The sequence below is a fragment of the Lissotriton helveticus genome, chromosome 5_1, assembly GCF_964261635.1.
Source record: "Lissotriton helveticus chromosome 5_1, aLisHel1.1, whole genome shotgun sequence".
In the NCBI taxonomy this organism is placed as follows: Eukaryota; Metazoa; Chordata; class Amphibia; order Caudata; family Salamandridae; genus Lissotriton; species Lissotriton helveticus.
This window is the reverse complement of record NC_136065.1, coordinates 463,133,849-463,152,691: the sequence shown is the minus strand read 5'-3', so window position 1 is coordinate 463,152,691 and position 18,843 is coordinate 463,133,849. Positions and strand designations below refer to the sequence as shown.

The window sequence follows — 18,843 nt, the reverse complement described above, 5'->3', positions numbered from 1 at the left end:
GGCTTCTCTTTTAAACAAGTTCTTCAAAATTGCCAACCAGAAACCCATTTCTCAAAGCTAAACTTGTTAATCCCTCTCCCGGTCACAAAGGCCTCTTTCTACCATTCCACTCAAAGGCTGCCCTGAAACGCACAACAAAAGATGTAATCCTAGTGCTCTTCTGAAGTATCCTGCTACCAGGCTAGAAGTACAACAAGAGTCAGAAGGACTTGAGTGATACAAGATCTACGCTTCTCCAGTCTCTCATCTGACATTTGAAATGCACTAGTGATTCCGCCTCCTATGAGATTCTGATAACCAAAGGTTATATGGTGATGGTGAAGACAACATCCTTTGCACGTTTGACATGCTGATCAAAACACATCTTATTATTCATACATTTTAGAATGAAGGATAAAATCATGATACAGATGACAATGTGTCTAGTGCATTGGCCTGTGGCTGAGATCTAAAAGTAGTTGATAATGTGGTAGTTAACAGGTAGTTTTTAAAAAGACCTCCCTTTTCTGCTCCAGAATGCAACAAATGCATGTTTATATTGTAAAAGAAGAGAATACATGGTGGTTTATTTAAGCTAGCTCTTATCAAATCAATTTAGAATAGCTTTTGTTGTTGATCATACACAGTATAACTAATTTGGGTTAGGCATACAGGCAAGGCATTAGCTTGACAGATAAATTAGCTGTAAACACAGGGTACCGTCATAGGTTTGTGACCCTTAAATTAATAAGGCTGACAAAGGAAACTGTCACAGTTAAATCAGTGTTCTCAAAAGTGGCAATTATTGTTTTAGATTTGGTAGGCCTGAAACATCTTTTTAAACTTCCTGCTTCATACCCGTTATAAAAAGGGGCTTTCACAACTCATATAAAACGTATGTGCTTTATCAGACTCATTTGTCTAAACAGCTATCTGAATCTTCCCTTTTCCACTTGTGTGTCCACACATCTTTTACCATCACCCGCTCATATACACCATTGACCCAGAAATTCTTACCCAGAGAAACCCTTAAGAATATTTTGCATGATAGTCTCTGGAAAAATGCACAGCTCTTGAAATACTAGAGTGGAGCTCAGGAATAACAATAAAACCTTAAAACAAAGGAAGAGTCTTAGGCTTTATAGAAAAACATAAAATGTGAGCAAGAAATTAAATGTCTGTTCGGTAATGAATCACACAACAAAATACATTAAAACACCCGTCCTTCTAAAACAAAAGCTTCGGAAGAAACTCTAATTGAGAATTAGATCAGAAGAAGGAAAGCATAAATTCTCAAGAAACAGAACTCTTATGATAACAACAAAGTGTGTTCTCTCTAAAAGAGATCAAGATTCTCAATGTCAGCTTTCTTGAATGATACTATGAGTACCCATCAACCTGCCAGAGGGGTTCCACTTGAAAACCAAAAGAGAGGCTAGTCACGCTCAATGTGCCACCCCTATTTACAATTACCCTTCAAAACCACATGTGCTGGAACGATATGTGGATGCCAGATCTCATCCACATTCAGTATTAGTGTCTATAACTACAGCAGGTGCAGGCTCCCAATTAGTAAACACTGTTTTTCATAAAAGTAATGAAAACACTACAACATCAAAGGTATCACAAGAGGAGCCACAGCTACTCACAATATTTCTTCAAACAATCAAACTAGTAGGCTATTCATGAAATGGGGAAAAGCACTACTCACGATGCCTTGTCATAACGTCTGGTTCTCATTGATGTAATGGACCTCTGGGAGCATGTTGAGCTGCCAGACTCTGTTAACTGGGCCCACAGAATCCCATGGTTGGGAAAAGAATCTGCTCTCTTTACCCACTATTGGCTCCACTCCCACAATCTCCTGAAGATTCAGTCCTTGGGATGTCGGTGAGGTCACAGCTTCTTTGTGAGGTCAGCAGACATCACTGCTGGCCCGGCACCTGAATGATGGCACAATCAGGGAGACATGTCAAGAGGGTAGATAGCTATGGACCAATTAAACTGTTTGAGAGCTCTCTGGTTTGTGGGTAGAGGTTCAATGAGCTACAGGGAATTATGGGTAACTGTTGGAAGGCTGGGGCCCTCAACATGTGACTGACTGCCTCAGACCTACTTGCCATATTAAGGCACCAGGATGTCAGGAGGCCTCTTCATATTTCTGCAGACCAGTCTACCTCTAGTTGTGGGTGAGAGGAAAAGAAGCCATACCATTACGATTCTGTTTGTAGAACAGGGTGTTTGTCTGTGATTGACTGTAACTCTATCTGTAGGCGGGAACAACTGTTCAGACCAGACATTTCAAATTAGTGGCACGGGATAAGAACTCGAATCCTTTGAATTATTTATTGACAAATGTTGCTTAAAGGCTGCCTACACTGAGAGGTCTGGCTGAGTAAAAAAGAAATAGTCCTCTGAAAAGTATCTCCAGGCCATGGAACATGCAGTACTAGGATTTACCCCACATAGCTTTGTTTTCTGATTGTTTTAGTTTGTGGAAGCCTAAAATTGATTGAACTCAGGAAGAGGCCTGACAAGTTTTGTGGTCTGATTTTTAACCCTTTCGCTGCGGCGGCAATTCCGCCGCAGCGCTAAGGGGCGGGGGGGGCGAGCGGCGCTCCGACGCTTATGGCGGAACCGATCCGTCACGCCCCTCGAGTGGGCTGTGCTTGTGACGGAGCGGTTCCGTCACGGCCCCGCCCGCTCAGTAGAACGCACCGCGCAGGCCCGGCGAGCCGGTCATGACGGAACCGCTCCGTCACCAGCGCAGTCCACCCGAGGGGCGTGACGGAGCTGTTCCGTCATAAGCGTGGGAGGGGTTAATTCATTTTGTAAAGGCACCTCTGCAGGAAGGCCCATGCTAAAGACCTAGGGGCATATGTACAAGCCCATATCTTCACCACAACGTCACTTATACGGATGTTGTGGTGGCGATAGGGGCTGCGCCCTATGTACAAGACATCGCTAAGCCGCTTAACGTGGCTTAACACTGCCTTGTCAATAAGGCCTCCTTTCACGCTATGGTTAGCGTGAAAGGGGCCTGCAGTGGGTGTTGTGGTGGGCGTTCCACTGCAACACCCATTGTATTTGACGCTGCCCCCTATGTACAAGGGTGGCACTCATAGGAGGCAGCGCCAAAATTAAGACCAGAAAAATCCAGTATTATTTCTCCTTTGTTTTTGCTTTTTCAATGCATGCTGCCTTGTGCAGCACACATGGAAAAAGCAAAATGCCATGGTTTGTTTATGTACAGGTTTGTTTATGTCCCTTCCTGTACATAAATAAGCCTTTTAAAAAAATTGCCATTATGTAATTTTCATGTGTGCTGCATGAAGCAGCACACATGAAAGTTACAAAATGACATTTTAGGATTGTTTATGTGCAGGAAGGGATACCTTCCTACACATAATCAATCCTCCCCTGCACACAGACACCCTTGCACTCTAGTGCAAGGGTGCCTGTGTTGGCGCTAAGTTGTTAAACTTAACGCCATCGCAGGGGGAAAGGCATGCTGCACCACATTCTTGTAAATATGGTGCAGCCTTGCGTTTCCGAAGTGGCGTAGCGTGTCATTAAGCCAAGGAGGCTAACAACACACTCTGCTACTTCATTGTACATTTCCCCCCTAGTGCCATAAACTAAACATTTTATGGGTAGGCAAACAATTTTGAAGAGAGTGTGCTAACTATGGATGCTTGGACTAAAAAGTATGCATAACAGGAACCCTGCCTGGACAAAATGACGGCCTTGTTTACAAAATATAGACACAATATTTTATTACCTCTTCTGCAACTCCATTTTGGGCAAGCCAGTGGGACTGCTATTCAGAATATTTATCAACGAGACAAAACGATACTTTACCGCCATCTTCAGGCCCAAGCCACACTTGCTGATCTTTGGGCAATATTTGGATGTAGCTAGTAAGGCCCTAGCATCACTTGCATAGATCTCAACAATGCTAGTTTTTGTCTTGTAGGTCACAAGCCACTTGTCATATTGGGCCCACATTTCATTCAAAACTCTGACCTATGCAGATGACTAGTACTCTTATCCACAAGGCATATTTGCATTCAGAGATTACTGACTGACAGAAACCTTTGAACCGGATAAATCTTTAAAAAAATAAAATGATGGTGTTCTGGAAATCCAAAGTCACCTTGAAATGGACAATCAATTAACCCCTAGTCATTTTAAATAAATAATATAGGGCCAGATGTATCAACATTGAATTTCCATAGTAACAAATTTTACCGATTCGCTGTTATGGAATCGCAAAATGCAATGTATGTAGGTTTCGCAAACAAAATTGCGATTCCTACATATTCCTTAATAGCGATTCGCTATTAAGGAATGCCTTTCCATTCATTCCTATGGTCCTAGAGGCCCATAGGAATGAATGGGAAGACATTTGTAGTTTGCAATTACCAAATAGGTCATCACAAATTGCGAATGCAATTGCAAGGGTGATAGGGGGCCACAATGCCACCCTGATGCACCCCCAAAAAAGGTAAGTGTGGACTTGTGGCGCAAATACATGCCCTAAGGGCACGTGTGTGCACCAAATGGCACTCAGAAAAATGCAAAAATTTGCATTTTTCCAGGAATTTGAAAATTACCACCTTGAGATTCCTTAAAGCAAGTTCACAATTTTTAACCACTTCCTGCATGGTATTTAGGGAATCGCAAATTGCGATTCCCTAAATGCATTTGCAAAATAGGTAATCGCAAAAATTGCGATTCCCTATTTTGCGAATGCATCTTGGGATGATACATCCCAAAAGGCTTTTTACCGTTCACAAACGTGACCGGTAAAAGGCTTGATACATCTGGCCCATAACCACTTAAGCCTGGCGACTGAGAATAGAGTAGCGGGTACAGCTCACTTAAATGCATTGTCACCTAGATGTCTGTGTGTAAATGGTGGGCTGAAATAATTTATTTTCTCACATGCATTTGCAGAGACACATATAGCTTTCTCATTCAAAATTGATCCAATAATGCCCCATGGAATGCCGTATTTGCTGGATGCATAAATATTAGGGTAGATACACTTCAAATGAATTGTGTACGGCAACTACTAAGCCGACGAGAAGCCACTCCACACCTTAGAATTTCCTGAGAAGTTGATTTCAGAGCCATGTTGAGAAAGGTATTTAACTTCTTTATGGTCATTTGCCTGATTTGAACCAGACTCTGAAAGCTCTTCTACATAGTAGCTGGATGTAACCTGGCACTAATATTTTTTTTCCATCCACCAAACCCAGATTGCTTCACTGCTGAAGAAGTGCAAGCTAAGTGCCTGGGAATCAATATTAAATCTGTCCACAGATGAATGCCAACAGCTCCTCAGGTAGTCAACCCCAATGGTCATTGCAGTCTGATTTAATAAAAGCATTACAGAAAAGCTTTTGGATTTCATTTAGCCTAAGGAAAAATCCAGTAAACGTCTGGTGCCTTGCTGGGGCACAAAACCGGGAGTCTGTGCCCCAGAAATGTGGCAAATGCTGTTTGTATTTCTGCTTGGATGAAGAAAAATTCCAACTAGTGCCTTGCTCTTTTGAGGGCATAATTATTGTTGCAGCATTTTGACACTTTTCTATACTTTCGTTATCAACCACTCTCTTGGTCCTCCGATGGACTTGCTTCATGCCGAGAGGGGTCGGATAAGAGGGATTCATTCAGCAATCCAACGAGGACCAGGAATTGGATAGCTGTTCTACAAACTGGTAATCAAATTCATATATATGACTTTCAAAACTACATTATACACATATAATATTAGGAAAGGTAGACCAAATCTCCTAAAGAAATGTAGCCAGGCTAATATCATGCAAATCAGTACCTCAGTGAAAGCTATACAGAACATCCATATTCGATATCCAAAAATCTCTCTTGTATGATCCCTTCCAGTCATCAATAAATCAATTGAAATGCACAATCAAATGGAAATAAACCATAGTGAGACAGAGGCAGGTTTATTCCGTTCCACTGTTTATCAGATTTAGGAGTAAGTACTGTACTTAAGCTTCACTCACAAGTAGGATAATCAGGTAAAATCAGGTTTGCCATAAAATGACCAAAGCTCAGGAAATTTCAGGAAGGGATATGAGTTAAGCCAGTTCAAAGCAGTCTTGCATGAGGAAGAGACCCGCAAGGTTCACACAGCGTATGCGCCAGTACCGAGTCCACAAAACAAGTTTGGATCCAAGATAGGATAAGCAAGGAAGTCTGCAAAAAGTAGATGAGAGCTTCTCTCCACTTCTCTCTGTATGCTCTCCCCCGTTTCCATCAAATCAATGTATAATATATTCCACAAGTTTCAGGGTGACACCTCCTTAGTCACATCATTTTGGTCAGACCACTGGTCAGTTCGTATAGGGTAATTGTCAGAGGCATAAAGAAGACATATATTGTAGGAATAGAGGCAGTGCAGAATACGTAACTGTCAGGCCATCCGCTAGGAATATACTCCTAAACAAAGATCCTTTAGCAAAGGCACATGAGCAAGTTCAAAAGGACAGTTTCTCAGGCAGATGTTCCCAAAGTAACAGAACTTGTGTCAAATAGTCCTTGTATACAAGTGGGAACTCTCAAAACAAAACATAATTTCAATTCACTTTGCAATTTCAAGACACTTTCCAATGAGAACAAGTCGAGCAACCAAGAAATAAATGCATGCAAGCAGTCAGGCCAGCTTTGAATTTAGGCTAATATAAGCAACAATATAAAATACTGGAATATACATTTTCATTGAGAAATATAACATTCAGATATTGTTTTCGTCTTATTAGCACCTAGAAAGGAAGTTAATTTCATAGTAAATAGCACATGTAACTATAACATATTACTGCATTTTGAAAGTACCAACATATAAAATAATTCCAATTTCAAAATATCTAATATCGTTTTACATGAATTACATTAGTACATATATGAAGATCATTCTATGAGAATTTCAAATCAGTCGAGTTAATTTGGAGTGGTCAGCACCATTTTCTTTTTTCTCACTTGATGCACATTTTCTGATTTGCAAAAGATTGGGTTTAGATCGAAACTCTCCAATAAAAATTCATAGTGTCATCTAGTTCGAATTTAGTTTCATTATTTTTTCTCATATATTATTAATTACTAAGAATGGTTAATAAAATCTAAATTACATGTGAATCATAATATTCACATTTTCTATTACAGTGTTAAAAGTATCCACCAGTGCAACTTAGTAAAACATGAACTTATCTTATTCAAACAACTAATTTCTTCTAGTCTACATTCTTCTGCATGCTTTTATGAAGCAGTAACTAATTTTTGTCGAGATTTCCCTCATATTTTCTCTAACATGTAAATTGTAACGTTTAATCTAAATTTCTTTAAAAGGTGTGAAAATCGATTTACGTGTCATTTATATGTTTAGCAGTTTTTTCAGCCGTATCAGTCCCCCTTTTAATGGTGAATCAAGCCATCACACCATCATCTTATCTGATGTCACATCTTTCAGCATTGTCATGTTCATGATCTTTAATCTAGACTGCTCTAGAGCCTTCATTTCATCATAGTACCTACTTTGTCTTTCTTCCGATTCTAGCTCAGCTCTTTTCCTCTTCACCCCCTTGTTTTTTTCTTTGTTTTCATTTGTCTATAGATCTTGAACAAAATAATCAGAATCAGTTTGAAGGCAGCAGTTGTAAAGATGGGCTTCAAGATTCTCCCCAACAACCCACTTCTCAACTTTGCAAACCATCTACCTATCGAGGTAAATCCCTTCTCAATTGATTCCCAAGCACCACCAGCTTTTAACTCATTCAGGTTCTTTTCCAGGTAGGTAATGTTCTTAATGTACCTCTTCTAATCCTTGCTCTTGTCTGAGATGGAAGTACAACAATGTTGGGCCATTATCATCCGTCAGACTCTGCCTTCTTTTGTAAGAAGAACATCAAAAGCTAGTTGGTTCTAAAGAACCATACCTCTCACAACAATCATTTTGGTGTCTATTGCCAAGAATGTGCCAGCAGTGTTGGTAGACAGCTTGTCTACTACAGTGGAAAGTTTTCATATTTTATGAAAGTTCAGTATCACTCCTACAGATGGTATTAGGGCTCTAAAACTACCCCTCACTATCTCTCCTGCACTTGCATTTCTTTTAAGTCTTTTATGAGAGACTGCTTTGGTTTCATAAGACTGACCCACATGAAAGATCTTTGGAAAAACCATTCCCATGTAACAGGATCCATATCATTTTTAGGCATCCTGTAATAGGCATTCTTCCCACAGATGTAATAGATTCCAGGATATACAGGATCTACACCTCCCAAAACAGTCCCTAATTTCACTTGGAATGTATGGTCACATGCACTGGAACCAATACATTTTACATTAACTTCAGTTCTATGCCATAATATATATAGCTTTTCTCCATGTTGCCAGTATAAAGCTATAGCCACTTGATTTACTGTCATTTTGAAATCAGGTTCTTTTATTGCCTAAGGTGGTATTTTTGTATGATTTGCAGCTTAAGTCATAATGCCTCTACATCTATCTGCTATTGATTCTACAAATTCCTTTTCTGCTTTATGTAAATTGCATGTTATATTGTGTTGATGTGCATAAGCAGTATCCAAGCTTTAAGTAGGTGTAAAGAATCAGCTGTGTTAGAATCTGGCACAGGATTTAAGTATTTCCTCCCAGTCACTTCAGAAAATATTAGGTCATAGTTAGAATACTAATCCTGGAATTGTCCTTTGCCATAAAACAAGCTTGTTAGAGCACTGCAGTAAATTCCATAGGTTACAGGCAGGAGAGAGTAGGTCACCCTCTCAGAGACTGAAGAAGGTAACTGCAAGCACACATAGCAATCTCAAGCGTCCATTGTTTCTACACATTCATACATTAATTTGGTAAACACATTCATGGAGAAATCACCAGTAGACAGGTCTCCATGCAGGACCTTGTCAGCTAACATGCTGAGTCCATTATGATAACATGCTTAGTTCATTGGGATTCATTAAAGGAGTTTTAGGCACCACCTTTTGCCATATACACATGATGAGGCAAATTCAGAAATATGAGAAATATTACAAGGGTTATAGAACAAATAGCTAGTATACAGGCACATATATGTTTGCGTTTCAGTGATACCACATTTGGATCCAATATTTCTTTAAAATCAGACCTCACGACCGTTGATAAATTTAGATAGGATGTTAGAAGCATTTGCTGCACAAGTAGACTTCAAAGTTAATTTTCTGGTAAGGCTTTGTTATGTTCCTTATAACACAGTTCACATTTACTCTCAGCCTTGTAAATTCAGGCTCTGTGTAGATGCGCAGTTCTTTTCTTCTGTAAATGATCCAACGGAAAATTGATTCAATCTTTCAGTTTGAAAAATATTTCAAAGTTCAACTGGAACACAACACTCTTACAAGGTGGCTCTTACAAACTCAGATTGTTGTAGCAAAAGGTGTGATACGCTTTTCCCCAATCATTTAATGCCAAATAAATCCAGTCAGGTGCAGCGTATTTTCGACTTGGTAGCTTTGCTCTTTTGGACTTTCTTACTGACGGTCCTTCACCATCACTGTTGCTTTGCTCAGACTGGCTAGAGACTTCTGTGATGGTTCCTGGTACTTTTCTGTCAGTTAGAATGCGTCTTAATTTCTCTTGTCTTTTGGGCCAACGGTCTTCGATTAACACTCGTGTTTCAGGATCACTGTTCTCTTTGGTGGGGTCAAAATCACACCTAGTCAGCCCTTCCTCTTGGGACCCTTCGGTACCTACAAGAGCTGACTCTCTCAGACCCACCCCTTTGAAGCAGTGCACAGAGTCCCAGCAGTGTGAGTGTTCTCAACAGCTCGGCTAACCTGAGATGGCTGTCTTACTGTATCCAGGCGCTGTATCTTCTAGAGGACATGGGACGCTGCGGGTGTGTGATACATGCACCCAATTCAGAAGATCACCACATTTAACAGCAGTTGTGGTTACCAGAACCACTTGAAATGGCCCACGCCAACAAGACTCCAAACACTATTTGCGCACGTGTTTCTTCACCTAGACCCAGTCGCCAGGACGGAAGTCATGGCACTGCTTCTTTTAAGGCAAAGTTGCAGCTTCCCCAACCTGCTGAGACATAGAACGTACCACGTCAGCCAATCCTTTACAGTAATCAAGCACCAAATCATCTGTAATATTCACCAATTGATTGGCAGGAACTGCAGGCTGTCTCATAGCCCTGCCCATAATAACCTCATTAGAAGATAGTCTTGTTCTTCTGCCTGGGGTACTTCTCAAACTCATAAACACAAGAGGCAATGCATCAGGCCATTTCAGAGAAGTCGAAGCACACACCTTTGCCAACCTACACTTCAGTGTTCCATTTATCTGCTCCACTATTCCAGAGGCATTTGGACGATTGGCACAATTGAGCTTCTGATTAATTTGTAACGCTGCACATAACATCTTTAGGACCTCATTGTTTTTTTTTTTGTTTTTTTTTAAAAACCTTTATTGAAAGACACGTAGAAGTACAAGCGCAGGCCTACAACCACAGGGGCCGGCCGCAAAAGCAGGAGAGTCAAAAAAGGGGCAACATCAATGCGTACAATAGAATGAATACAGGATAGACGTGAAATAAAGATGTTAAACAGTCAGCGCCAGGATAAGAAAGGTTTCATTTTACATTTTATAGAGGAGGCAGCAACCATATCTACCGGGCGTCACGCAACATATACAGAAAAAGAGGGGGGGGGCGGGAGGGAGACAGCCCCCCACGCAATCAAATGACCCTAGTAGGGCGAAGCCCAAAGACATCCCACGCCCAGCAAAGGTTCAAAAATAAAGGACAAATGTCAGCAAACAAATAACGTGGACGCCACATGTACAGCCCTCCCGCCCCGGAAAAGGAAAAAGTGCGGACACGTACGAAACAAAGGAGTGAAAACAAAGGGACATAGCCCACCCCCTGAAAAAGGAAAAAGGGACCATAGAACAAAACAAACTAAAATAACAAACACCCCCCCCACCCTACATCACTGTAATGGCTATGGCCTACCCCACTAAACAGCGTGCCTGTCGCCCAGAGTCACCCGAAATATAGAAGAAAGAGAAAGGGAATAATAACAAAGAAAGAGAAAGAAGAAAGAGAGAGAAGGAGAGGAAAAAGAAGGACAGGAGAGGAGAGGAGCCAGCGACCGAAACATGGAATACTACCCCGCCCGCAACAACGGATCACCAATCGAGGTCGAAAAAGGACATTGAAAAAAGCCCACACAAGGATGAAAAACAAGAACTAACCAAAATAATGAGGCCTGGAGATGCCATTTAAAAGGGTCCCATAGGTACTCCGGCACAATCACCCCTGTCCACTTTTATGAAGAGTCGAGCTTCCAGACTCCGCCACGGCCGAAAAGCAGAATGATACAGTGGGTCCATACCAGTCCAGGAAGGCCAGTGGGATCTCCGCAAAACACCGTCCCGGCCAACAAGAAGCAACCAGGAGAACTCGGCAGCAGTCAGAATGCAAAAGTACCTCAACGATCCACGTGGCCAAGCACAATATCTGGGCTGTCCAGCACGAAGCAGAGAAATCAGGATGTAGGAAACACTGCAGCATCGGCACCGGGTCCACATGATCCCATAGAATCAAACACCCAGCTGGAGATCCCAGCACAGCAGCCGGAGAAGTTTCAACCATCACAATTCGGGAAGACGACACCGCATCACAAAATGGCGGAGCAGCCATGGCGGAGATCCGCGACTCCAAGTCTCGGCATTTCAAGGACAGGTCGATCCCCAGAGCAGCCAGGGCAGACAAGACAGCACTCCGAGTAGGGGCCGCCCGAATCAAACGAGGGCTGGAGAGGACAAATGCAGCAACTTCCCTGTCTCCAGGAGAAAGACTCTCCGAGGGGCCATCCGCCATCTTAAGCACAGCGCCCGCCGCCATCATCGTGGGCGCCTCCAAGTCCACCAGGAGCACCGGCGGCCCCAGGGCACACAACCGATCCGCGGCGGATGGCGCTCGGCGGAGAAAGGAGAGTCACCAGAAGAACGGGTGTGCTCCCCACAACACTCGGGGGGAGCCCAGCACCGGACCCCGGGCGGGACAAGCAACAGGAGTGGGCTACCCACTTGAGGGGTGCCGGACAGCGCGGCTTCTCTTCTTCGGGCCGGCAGGCAATCGGACATACGGGGTGGCCCACCCGCGGGGGTGGGTTCGCTCCAGGGCTTCCGGCCCGCGGCTCTCAGGCTCCCAGCATCGGGTCTCTCCACCGGTTCCGGACCGCCGGTACTCCGAACATCTCCGGGCAAGCACAGCACTCGAGGCCCCGGCGTCAGGGCCGGGAAGGCCAGCAAGGCAACAAGGGCAGAACGCCGAAATGACTGCACGCCAGAGCCCCGGACAAGGATGGTAAGTGAAGGCTTTTCCTTGGTGACCAAATTCGGAACACCCCGAACAGGATGAAATACAGGATAGGTGGCGGGGAGGAAGAAATCACGGAGCGAGGCGGTTATGCGACTGTTCCGATCGCCATCTTGGCTCCTCCCTCTAGGACCTCATTGTTAAAATGCGTCCCTTGGTCTGACTCCAAAGAAGTTGGAAATCTGAAACGCAGTATGAGCTCCCTCAATATTAGTTTGGCTACAGTTAGACTGTCATTTAGTCTTGTGGTATAGGGTTCTACTCACTGAAAAATATACAGACAGTTACAAGCACATATCTCAAACCATTACATGCAGGCATCTCAATAAAACCAAACTGCATTCTGTTAAAAGGACCTCCTAACCTTACAATATGACTCGTGATTTATGTTGTTCTTTCTCGGTTTTGTTGCTGACACACCACAAAGCGATGGCACAAAGTTTCAGCTACTGCCCTGAACCTAGGGTTAAACCATGTCTGATGAAAGAGACACATCATAGTATCCCTCCTGACATGTGCAGGACCGTGATAGTACCACACTATGAGAGGCAGCAAACTATCCACTAACAAAGGCCTCCTATCAGTGTGTACCAACATCTCATCTTCCGGTCTCCTAGTGTAACCTACTCTGACCCATTCTTGTTTCTCAATTTCTGACAATTCATCATGTAAAGCCTTTACTTCCTCACAAGTGACAACAACAGTTTGCAATCTGTGACATCAGTGTTCTCTCCCAAAGGATCTCCATTGAAGGTATAAGAATTTTGAGCTCAATAGTGAGCAGTCTCATCCGCAAAGCAGTTGCCAACTGTGACATAATCATTGCCCTGCCGAAGGGCAGCACCCTTCACCACGGCACTTTGAGCAGGCAGTTGTAATGACAGCAAAAGGTCCCTCGTGCTTTCCCCATTTCGAAGGGAAGATCCAGATGAAGTCATAAACCCTAGCTGTGACCACAACTGCCCGAAGTCCTGTACAGTGCTAAATCCGTAGTGACTGTCAGTGAAGATGGTGACTCTCACTTGGTCAGAAATATTGCAAGCACGCAAAATGGCAACTAACTCAGCCACTTAAGCCAAAAACACACCTTGCAACTATGAGGCTTCAACAACACCTGCAACTGTAAAAACAGCATACACAGCTTTCAAATTTCATTCTGCATCACATAAACAAAACTCATCAACAAACAGCACACGATCTGATTCAGGCAACGGAGTATCAAGGATATCCGGTCTAGGTTTTTGTACACAACTTAGTCACATCCAAACAATTATGATCAGATTTATCAACCACAGTCTCGTTGCCAGGCAAAGGCACCAAAGTCACAGGATTTAAACCTGTGCATCTCATCAGTGTCATATTCTCAGCTCCTCAGATAATCTGTTCATACTTGGTGAGGCGGCTGCTAGTGAAGTGTTGCGTTTGAGTACAAGTAAGCAATAACTCAGCTCAGTGTGGTACATGTACTTTCAACAGATGTCCCATCACAGTGCACTCACTCTACTCCAAACTCACACACGTAGCAGCAACAGCTGTTAGGCATTCAGGCAATGCGGCGGCTTCAGGGTCAAGAGTGGACGAAAAATATGCAACAGGTCTGCATGCAGTGCCATGAATTTGAGCTAGCACCGACTATGCGCAGCCTTCGCGCTCAGTCAAGAACAGAGTAAAGCTCTTGTTATAATCAGGCATTCTCAATGCTGGAGCTCGACAAAGACTCTCTCGCAGTTCGGTAAAAGAGCATATGCAATCATCATCTCAGGGTACCAGCTCTGTCACATCTTTGTGTATTAGCCTCTGAAGAGGCTTAGCTGTCAAAGAAGAAATTGGGGATCAATTTTCTACAGTAGTCAATCATCCCCAAAAACATACGGACTTCCTTTTGAGTACTAGGAGGACTTGTGTTAAGAATGGAAGTGTTCCTGTTCTGGAACACCTTCCTTGCTCTTTTGTCAATGTGATGTCCAAGATACAGAATGTCTCTCTTGCCAAACAGCAATTTAGATGCTGAAACTTTATGTCCATTCTCAGCCAAATAATTCAGTAGAGTGATAGTATTGCGAGTGCAAGCCTCCTGAGGCCTTGACGCCACCAGTAGGTCATCAACGTATTGGACAAGGACAGAGTGACTTGACATCATCAAGGAATCCAGATTTTCTTTAGAATAATTAAATATTGAGCGACTCTCCGTATACCCTTGTGGGACTCGGAACAATGCCAAGACATGACTGAAGACCGGAAAGCGAACAATACTGTCTGCAAGGAATGGAAAAGAAGGCTTGGCACAAATCAATGACTGAAAATCATTCAGCTTCAATGGAATTTGAAACAATATCACATCTCGATTTGGTACCACAGGACAACATGGGTCTACAATTTGGTTAATCTGGCACAAATCCTGAACAATTCAGTATTTACCATTGGGTTTTGGTAAACCCATTATAGGAAAGTTACATGGACTTCCCATTATTTGTTTCCCGATTCCTTGCTCAGATTCAATCACAGGATTAATCCCTGCAATGGTTTCAGGACTCAGATGGTATTGTGGGATGTTTGGAAATTCAGCCTTGAGCTTCACAGTGATTTTCACTGGAGCCACACCCTTCGTCAGACTAATGTATTTTCCTGTGAAATCCAAAACCTCTGGGGATATAGTGTATCTTAATTCCAAAGGCAAATCTTCTGTAGTCAGGAAAGGAAACAGTCCTTCAGTCCCTGAATCTTGTTTTGCCAATTTAAAACAACATCCTCATCATTTGTATGGAATTCTATTCTCTTTGAGGTACAGTAAATTGAGCATGCAAAGCAAGTCTTGTCCCAGTAGATTAACTGAACTCGAATGTCACACAACAAATATATGTAAGTCCTCGAAGAACCCTATTTGTACTGGTATGGGTTTAGTTACTGGGTTTGACATAGAGGAAGATGGAGGATTGTGCCCTCACAGTCTCTCAAAGGTTGGTCCAAAAAGAAATTTCAGGCGTTCTTTAGTGGTTTTGCATATGTGAAAGAAGAACAGCCGACACGTGTTCCGTCCTGGTGGCCTAATGGCCATGGGCTTTTTCAAATCAGGGATCAAGTCTGTAGTCAGGTTAGTTTTTTGTAATTCTCTATCAGGCCGGTATTTAGATTTCTGCGGTCCTCAAGCTCCTGGACCAACCTTTGAGAGACTGTGAGGGCACAATCCTCCATCTTCCTCTATACTTACTTCTACAATGGCTCTTGGGTGAAGCCTTTTTTGAGGAATGTGCCACAACACAATTGGGCCCTGACAATTGTAGCACCTAAGCCCAGAGACTTACACCCATACAGCAAACCACTGGGTTTGATATATGTTGGTGTTCAACTCCTACAACCTGAATTCTTTCTCCCGATATGGATAGGTTTGGAACAATGGAACAATGGAACAATGTAGCACCAGTGTCAACAAGGAATGAAATAGAAGTTACATTTACCTTGCCATCCACAGAAGGACAATTCTGGTCTACCTCTACGGTTGCGCCAAGCATGCATTCCTCCTCCCCTCTCAGGCACAGTTATTGTGACTGGTCTGAGTCTGTGTCATCAATTTGATTAAAATATTGTTGGAACACATTTTGTCTTGCGTTTGAGTCTGTATTTGTATAAAATCCTTTAATCGTATTGTATATTTGTACCTGACCATTTATTTGCGGCATCAGGGCTCGGGGGATATTCTGATTTTGGTTTCTCTGTCTGTGAGCCTGTTGGTTCTGTACCATGCCACCTCCCTGCGACTTTGCATTTCCAACATTTTGAACCTGTCCTCCATTTCCCTGATTAACTGGATTAAATCAAGATTTGCGCTTCCAATGTCTGAACTTGCCTCACATGTGACACTGGTTTGTTTTCTTTAACATGTCAATTGAAACACAGCGACCTCCACCTTGTGACTGCATACCCTGCTGTTGTACTGCACCTACCCCTTACATCATAGGGGTAGGGTATGGAGGAGCTATAAGGTACAGTTATAGAAGATTAGTACATACCTCTGCTCTGTTCAGGCCAGTATGTAAGCTGCTAATTCACAGTATCCACTTCAGTTCTTCTTTATTCAGAAATGAATTTAGGGGATTTGATCACCGTGATCACTTGCCACCGTAAGTTATTTTCAGTGTGGTCTTTGAGTTCGAAGTGGTCCACTAGTGGTGCATTGCTCACTTTGCAACGTATTCGGCTCCTGTGTTGACAGATTCGAATGCGCACTTTTTGTGTTGTTTGCCCTATATAGATCAGTTCACAAGGGCAGATATTGGCATACATTCCATTCATGGTATTGCAAGTAGAAAATTGATTCAATACAATGTTAACATTATTGTGCAAAACGTTTTTTGTCTCAATGGTGAACGCCAAATGCTGCAATTACCACATTTGAAATGACCCACCCGGGAAGGGGGTAGGGGGGCACATTTCTGGTTAAGTTTGGGTAAGTTTAGTAGTAGGGAGATTTGTCCTGACCAAGTGATCTTTTATACTTCTATTCTCACAGAATGCAAACAATGGTCTGTCCAAGTTTAATTCACCCGGCATTCAACACTGGCCAGTATTTTGTGGTTAGGCCAAGAAATCCTGTTTATAGGAACAATTTTGTCAAAGTCAGATTTATTGTGAAAAGGGTAAAGAATCCCTGAGGGCCCGGGGGTGTTGACTTGTGTAAGCAAGAAGGGTGTTTCTTTCTGTGTGTTTGCAGAACAGATATGTAAAAAGACCCTCTGGGGATGATCTGATCAGTAGGTCAAGAAAAGCAATGTCTGACCTACTGTGAAAGAGTGGGAATTTAAATCCACAACAATGCGTATTGAGCCAATTGACAAAATCTGTGGTCCATAATAAGTATAGCAAAGTTGGGAGAAAAAACAGCTCCCATGGAAGTACCTTTGATCTGTTGGGAAAAGTCCCCATGAAATTGAATAAAGCTCCAACAGTATAAGAATAAACATTGCCGGAACTGCATGTGGGCGTGTCCTTGATTTGGGGATTCTCTCAATGATCCTTAAGCCCCAACGTACAATCTACATAAGATACTCAAATGGGGGTCAAAGGGAGAGTGTTCCACCTTGTTAATCATGTGCATAGTGTCTTTGATATAGTAGAGTGTTTCGGGTACAAAGTCCTTAATAAAGAAATCAACATATTGGCCAAGGGGCTCTTGTATTGAGCCATACTCTGACAGAATAGGGTGTCCTGGGGGTGCATTCAAATCTTAATGTATTCTGGGAAGCGTATAAATGACTGGTGTTCTCGGTATTAGTTTTGTTAAATATGTGAACTAGTCGTTATGAGCTGGAACGTTAGAGGGGTACTTGATAAAGTGAAACAAGGTGTTATCCTTCGATACGCAAAGCGCTCCAAGGCAGATGTGGTAATGCTACAAGAGATACAACAATGGTGGAGAGATGCACTCCTCTGTACTCCCTTGTTTGTGCTCGCATTGCTTATTTCCACATTAAACTTTGTCGGCGTGCTCGCTCTTCGCGCTCCGCCCATTTGCGCTGCAAATCAGTAAGAACACAAAGGGAACCGCGTTCTGGTCTCCATCAGGCTGCACAGCCTATTATAAATGAATTTAATGAATTAAATTTGTATTCAACCATTAATTTTTTCCACAATTTTAACCATTATTATTCTTCTTATTCGCTGTTTTTTCAATTCATTACACTCATTTACGTTTGTTTCTTTACTTTTCCAAAAAACACAGGAGAATTGCTGATTCCACATGCCACGTTTTATTGCAAGTCACCCAATGCATTTCGGGAAACAAATCACTTCTTCGGGGGTTTCTAAAGTACAAAGAAAATTAATCCTGATCAGTTCCATAGTCCTCAATATACAATGAACAAACTCACATAAACCATTATACTCAGTTTTGCAATTTAAACTAGAAAAGTTGCTTGCATTATCTGTAATTATTTCATGGCTTTGCGCACTGCCCATACTGGATATCTGAACTCCCAGTCCCTTTACATGTCTGAGATCCGAGCATCTGTGAAAGCTAATCTGTTACTAAACAATTCTGTTCACCCTTGGAGCCCCTCGATAATCTAAGTGAAAAAAACTCCATGCTGCGCTTACCATGACATGTGGTATTTAAACCTCGTATTCAGCCACTGATCATAGCTGTCTGCCAAACTTCACTTTCATTACGAACACAACTGCATTCTACTTCCACTCTTCTTGTCCAAAAAGCATTCACTGAATCCGCGTTAGCAGATAGTCAACTTTATTGACCCCAAATACCTGCAGCTGCGCTGTCACATGACGAATGACTCCTACTGCGTTCAACAACGGACTACTAGAACTACGCAGTCACTTACTCTAAGGCAACTCTTCTGATGAACTCCATTACCCAGAATGCCTGGGTTTACTGTGTCACAGCAACACTAGAATCAGCGCTCCCCACCCAAACAGATACCCAATAAACAAAAAATATGTGA

The 18,843-nt window shown here is 42.6% G+C and overlaps 1 protein-coding gene across 2 annotated transcripts in view; it reads right to left on the bottom strand.

The window, feature by feature from the left end:
• LOC144753220 (dual specificity protein phosphatase 13B-like) overlaps positions 1–18,619 on the bottom strand; it is a 32,749-nt gene extending 14,130 nt beyond the window's left edge. Inside the window, exons 1-2 of one of the 2 annotated variants that reach the window (XM_078640982.1) lie at positions 18,482–18,578; positions 1,691–1,922 (exon numbers count right to left, since the gene is read on the bottom strand). Coding sequence is in view for 1 of the 2 variants with exons in the window: in XM_078640981.1 (XP_078497107.1) it covers positions 18,482–18,484 (3 nt within the window). In the remaining variant the exon portion in view is untranslated. Of the gene's footprint in view, positions 1–1,690; positions 1,923–18,481 lie in introns of both variants that reach the window. The other variant, XM_078640981.1, reaches the window with a different exon arrangement.
• Positions 18,620–18,843: the final 224 nt, after the last annotated feature.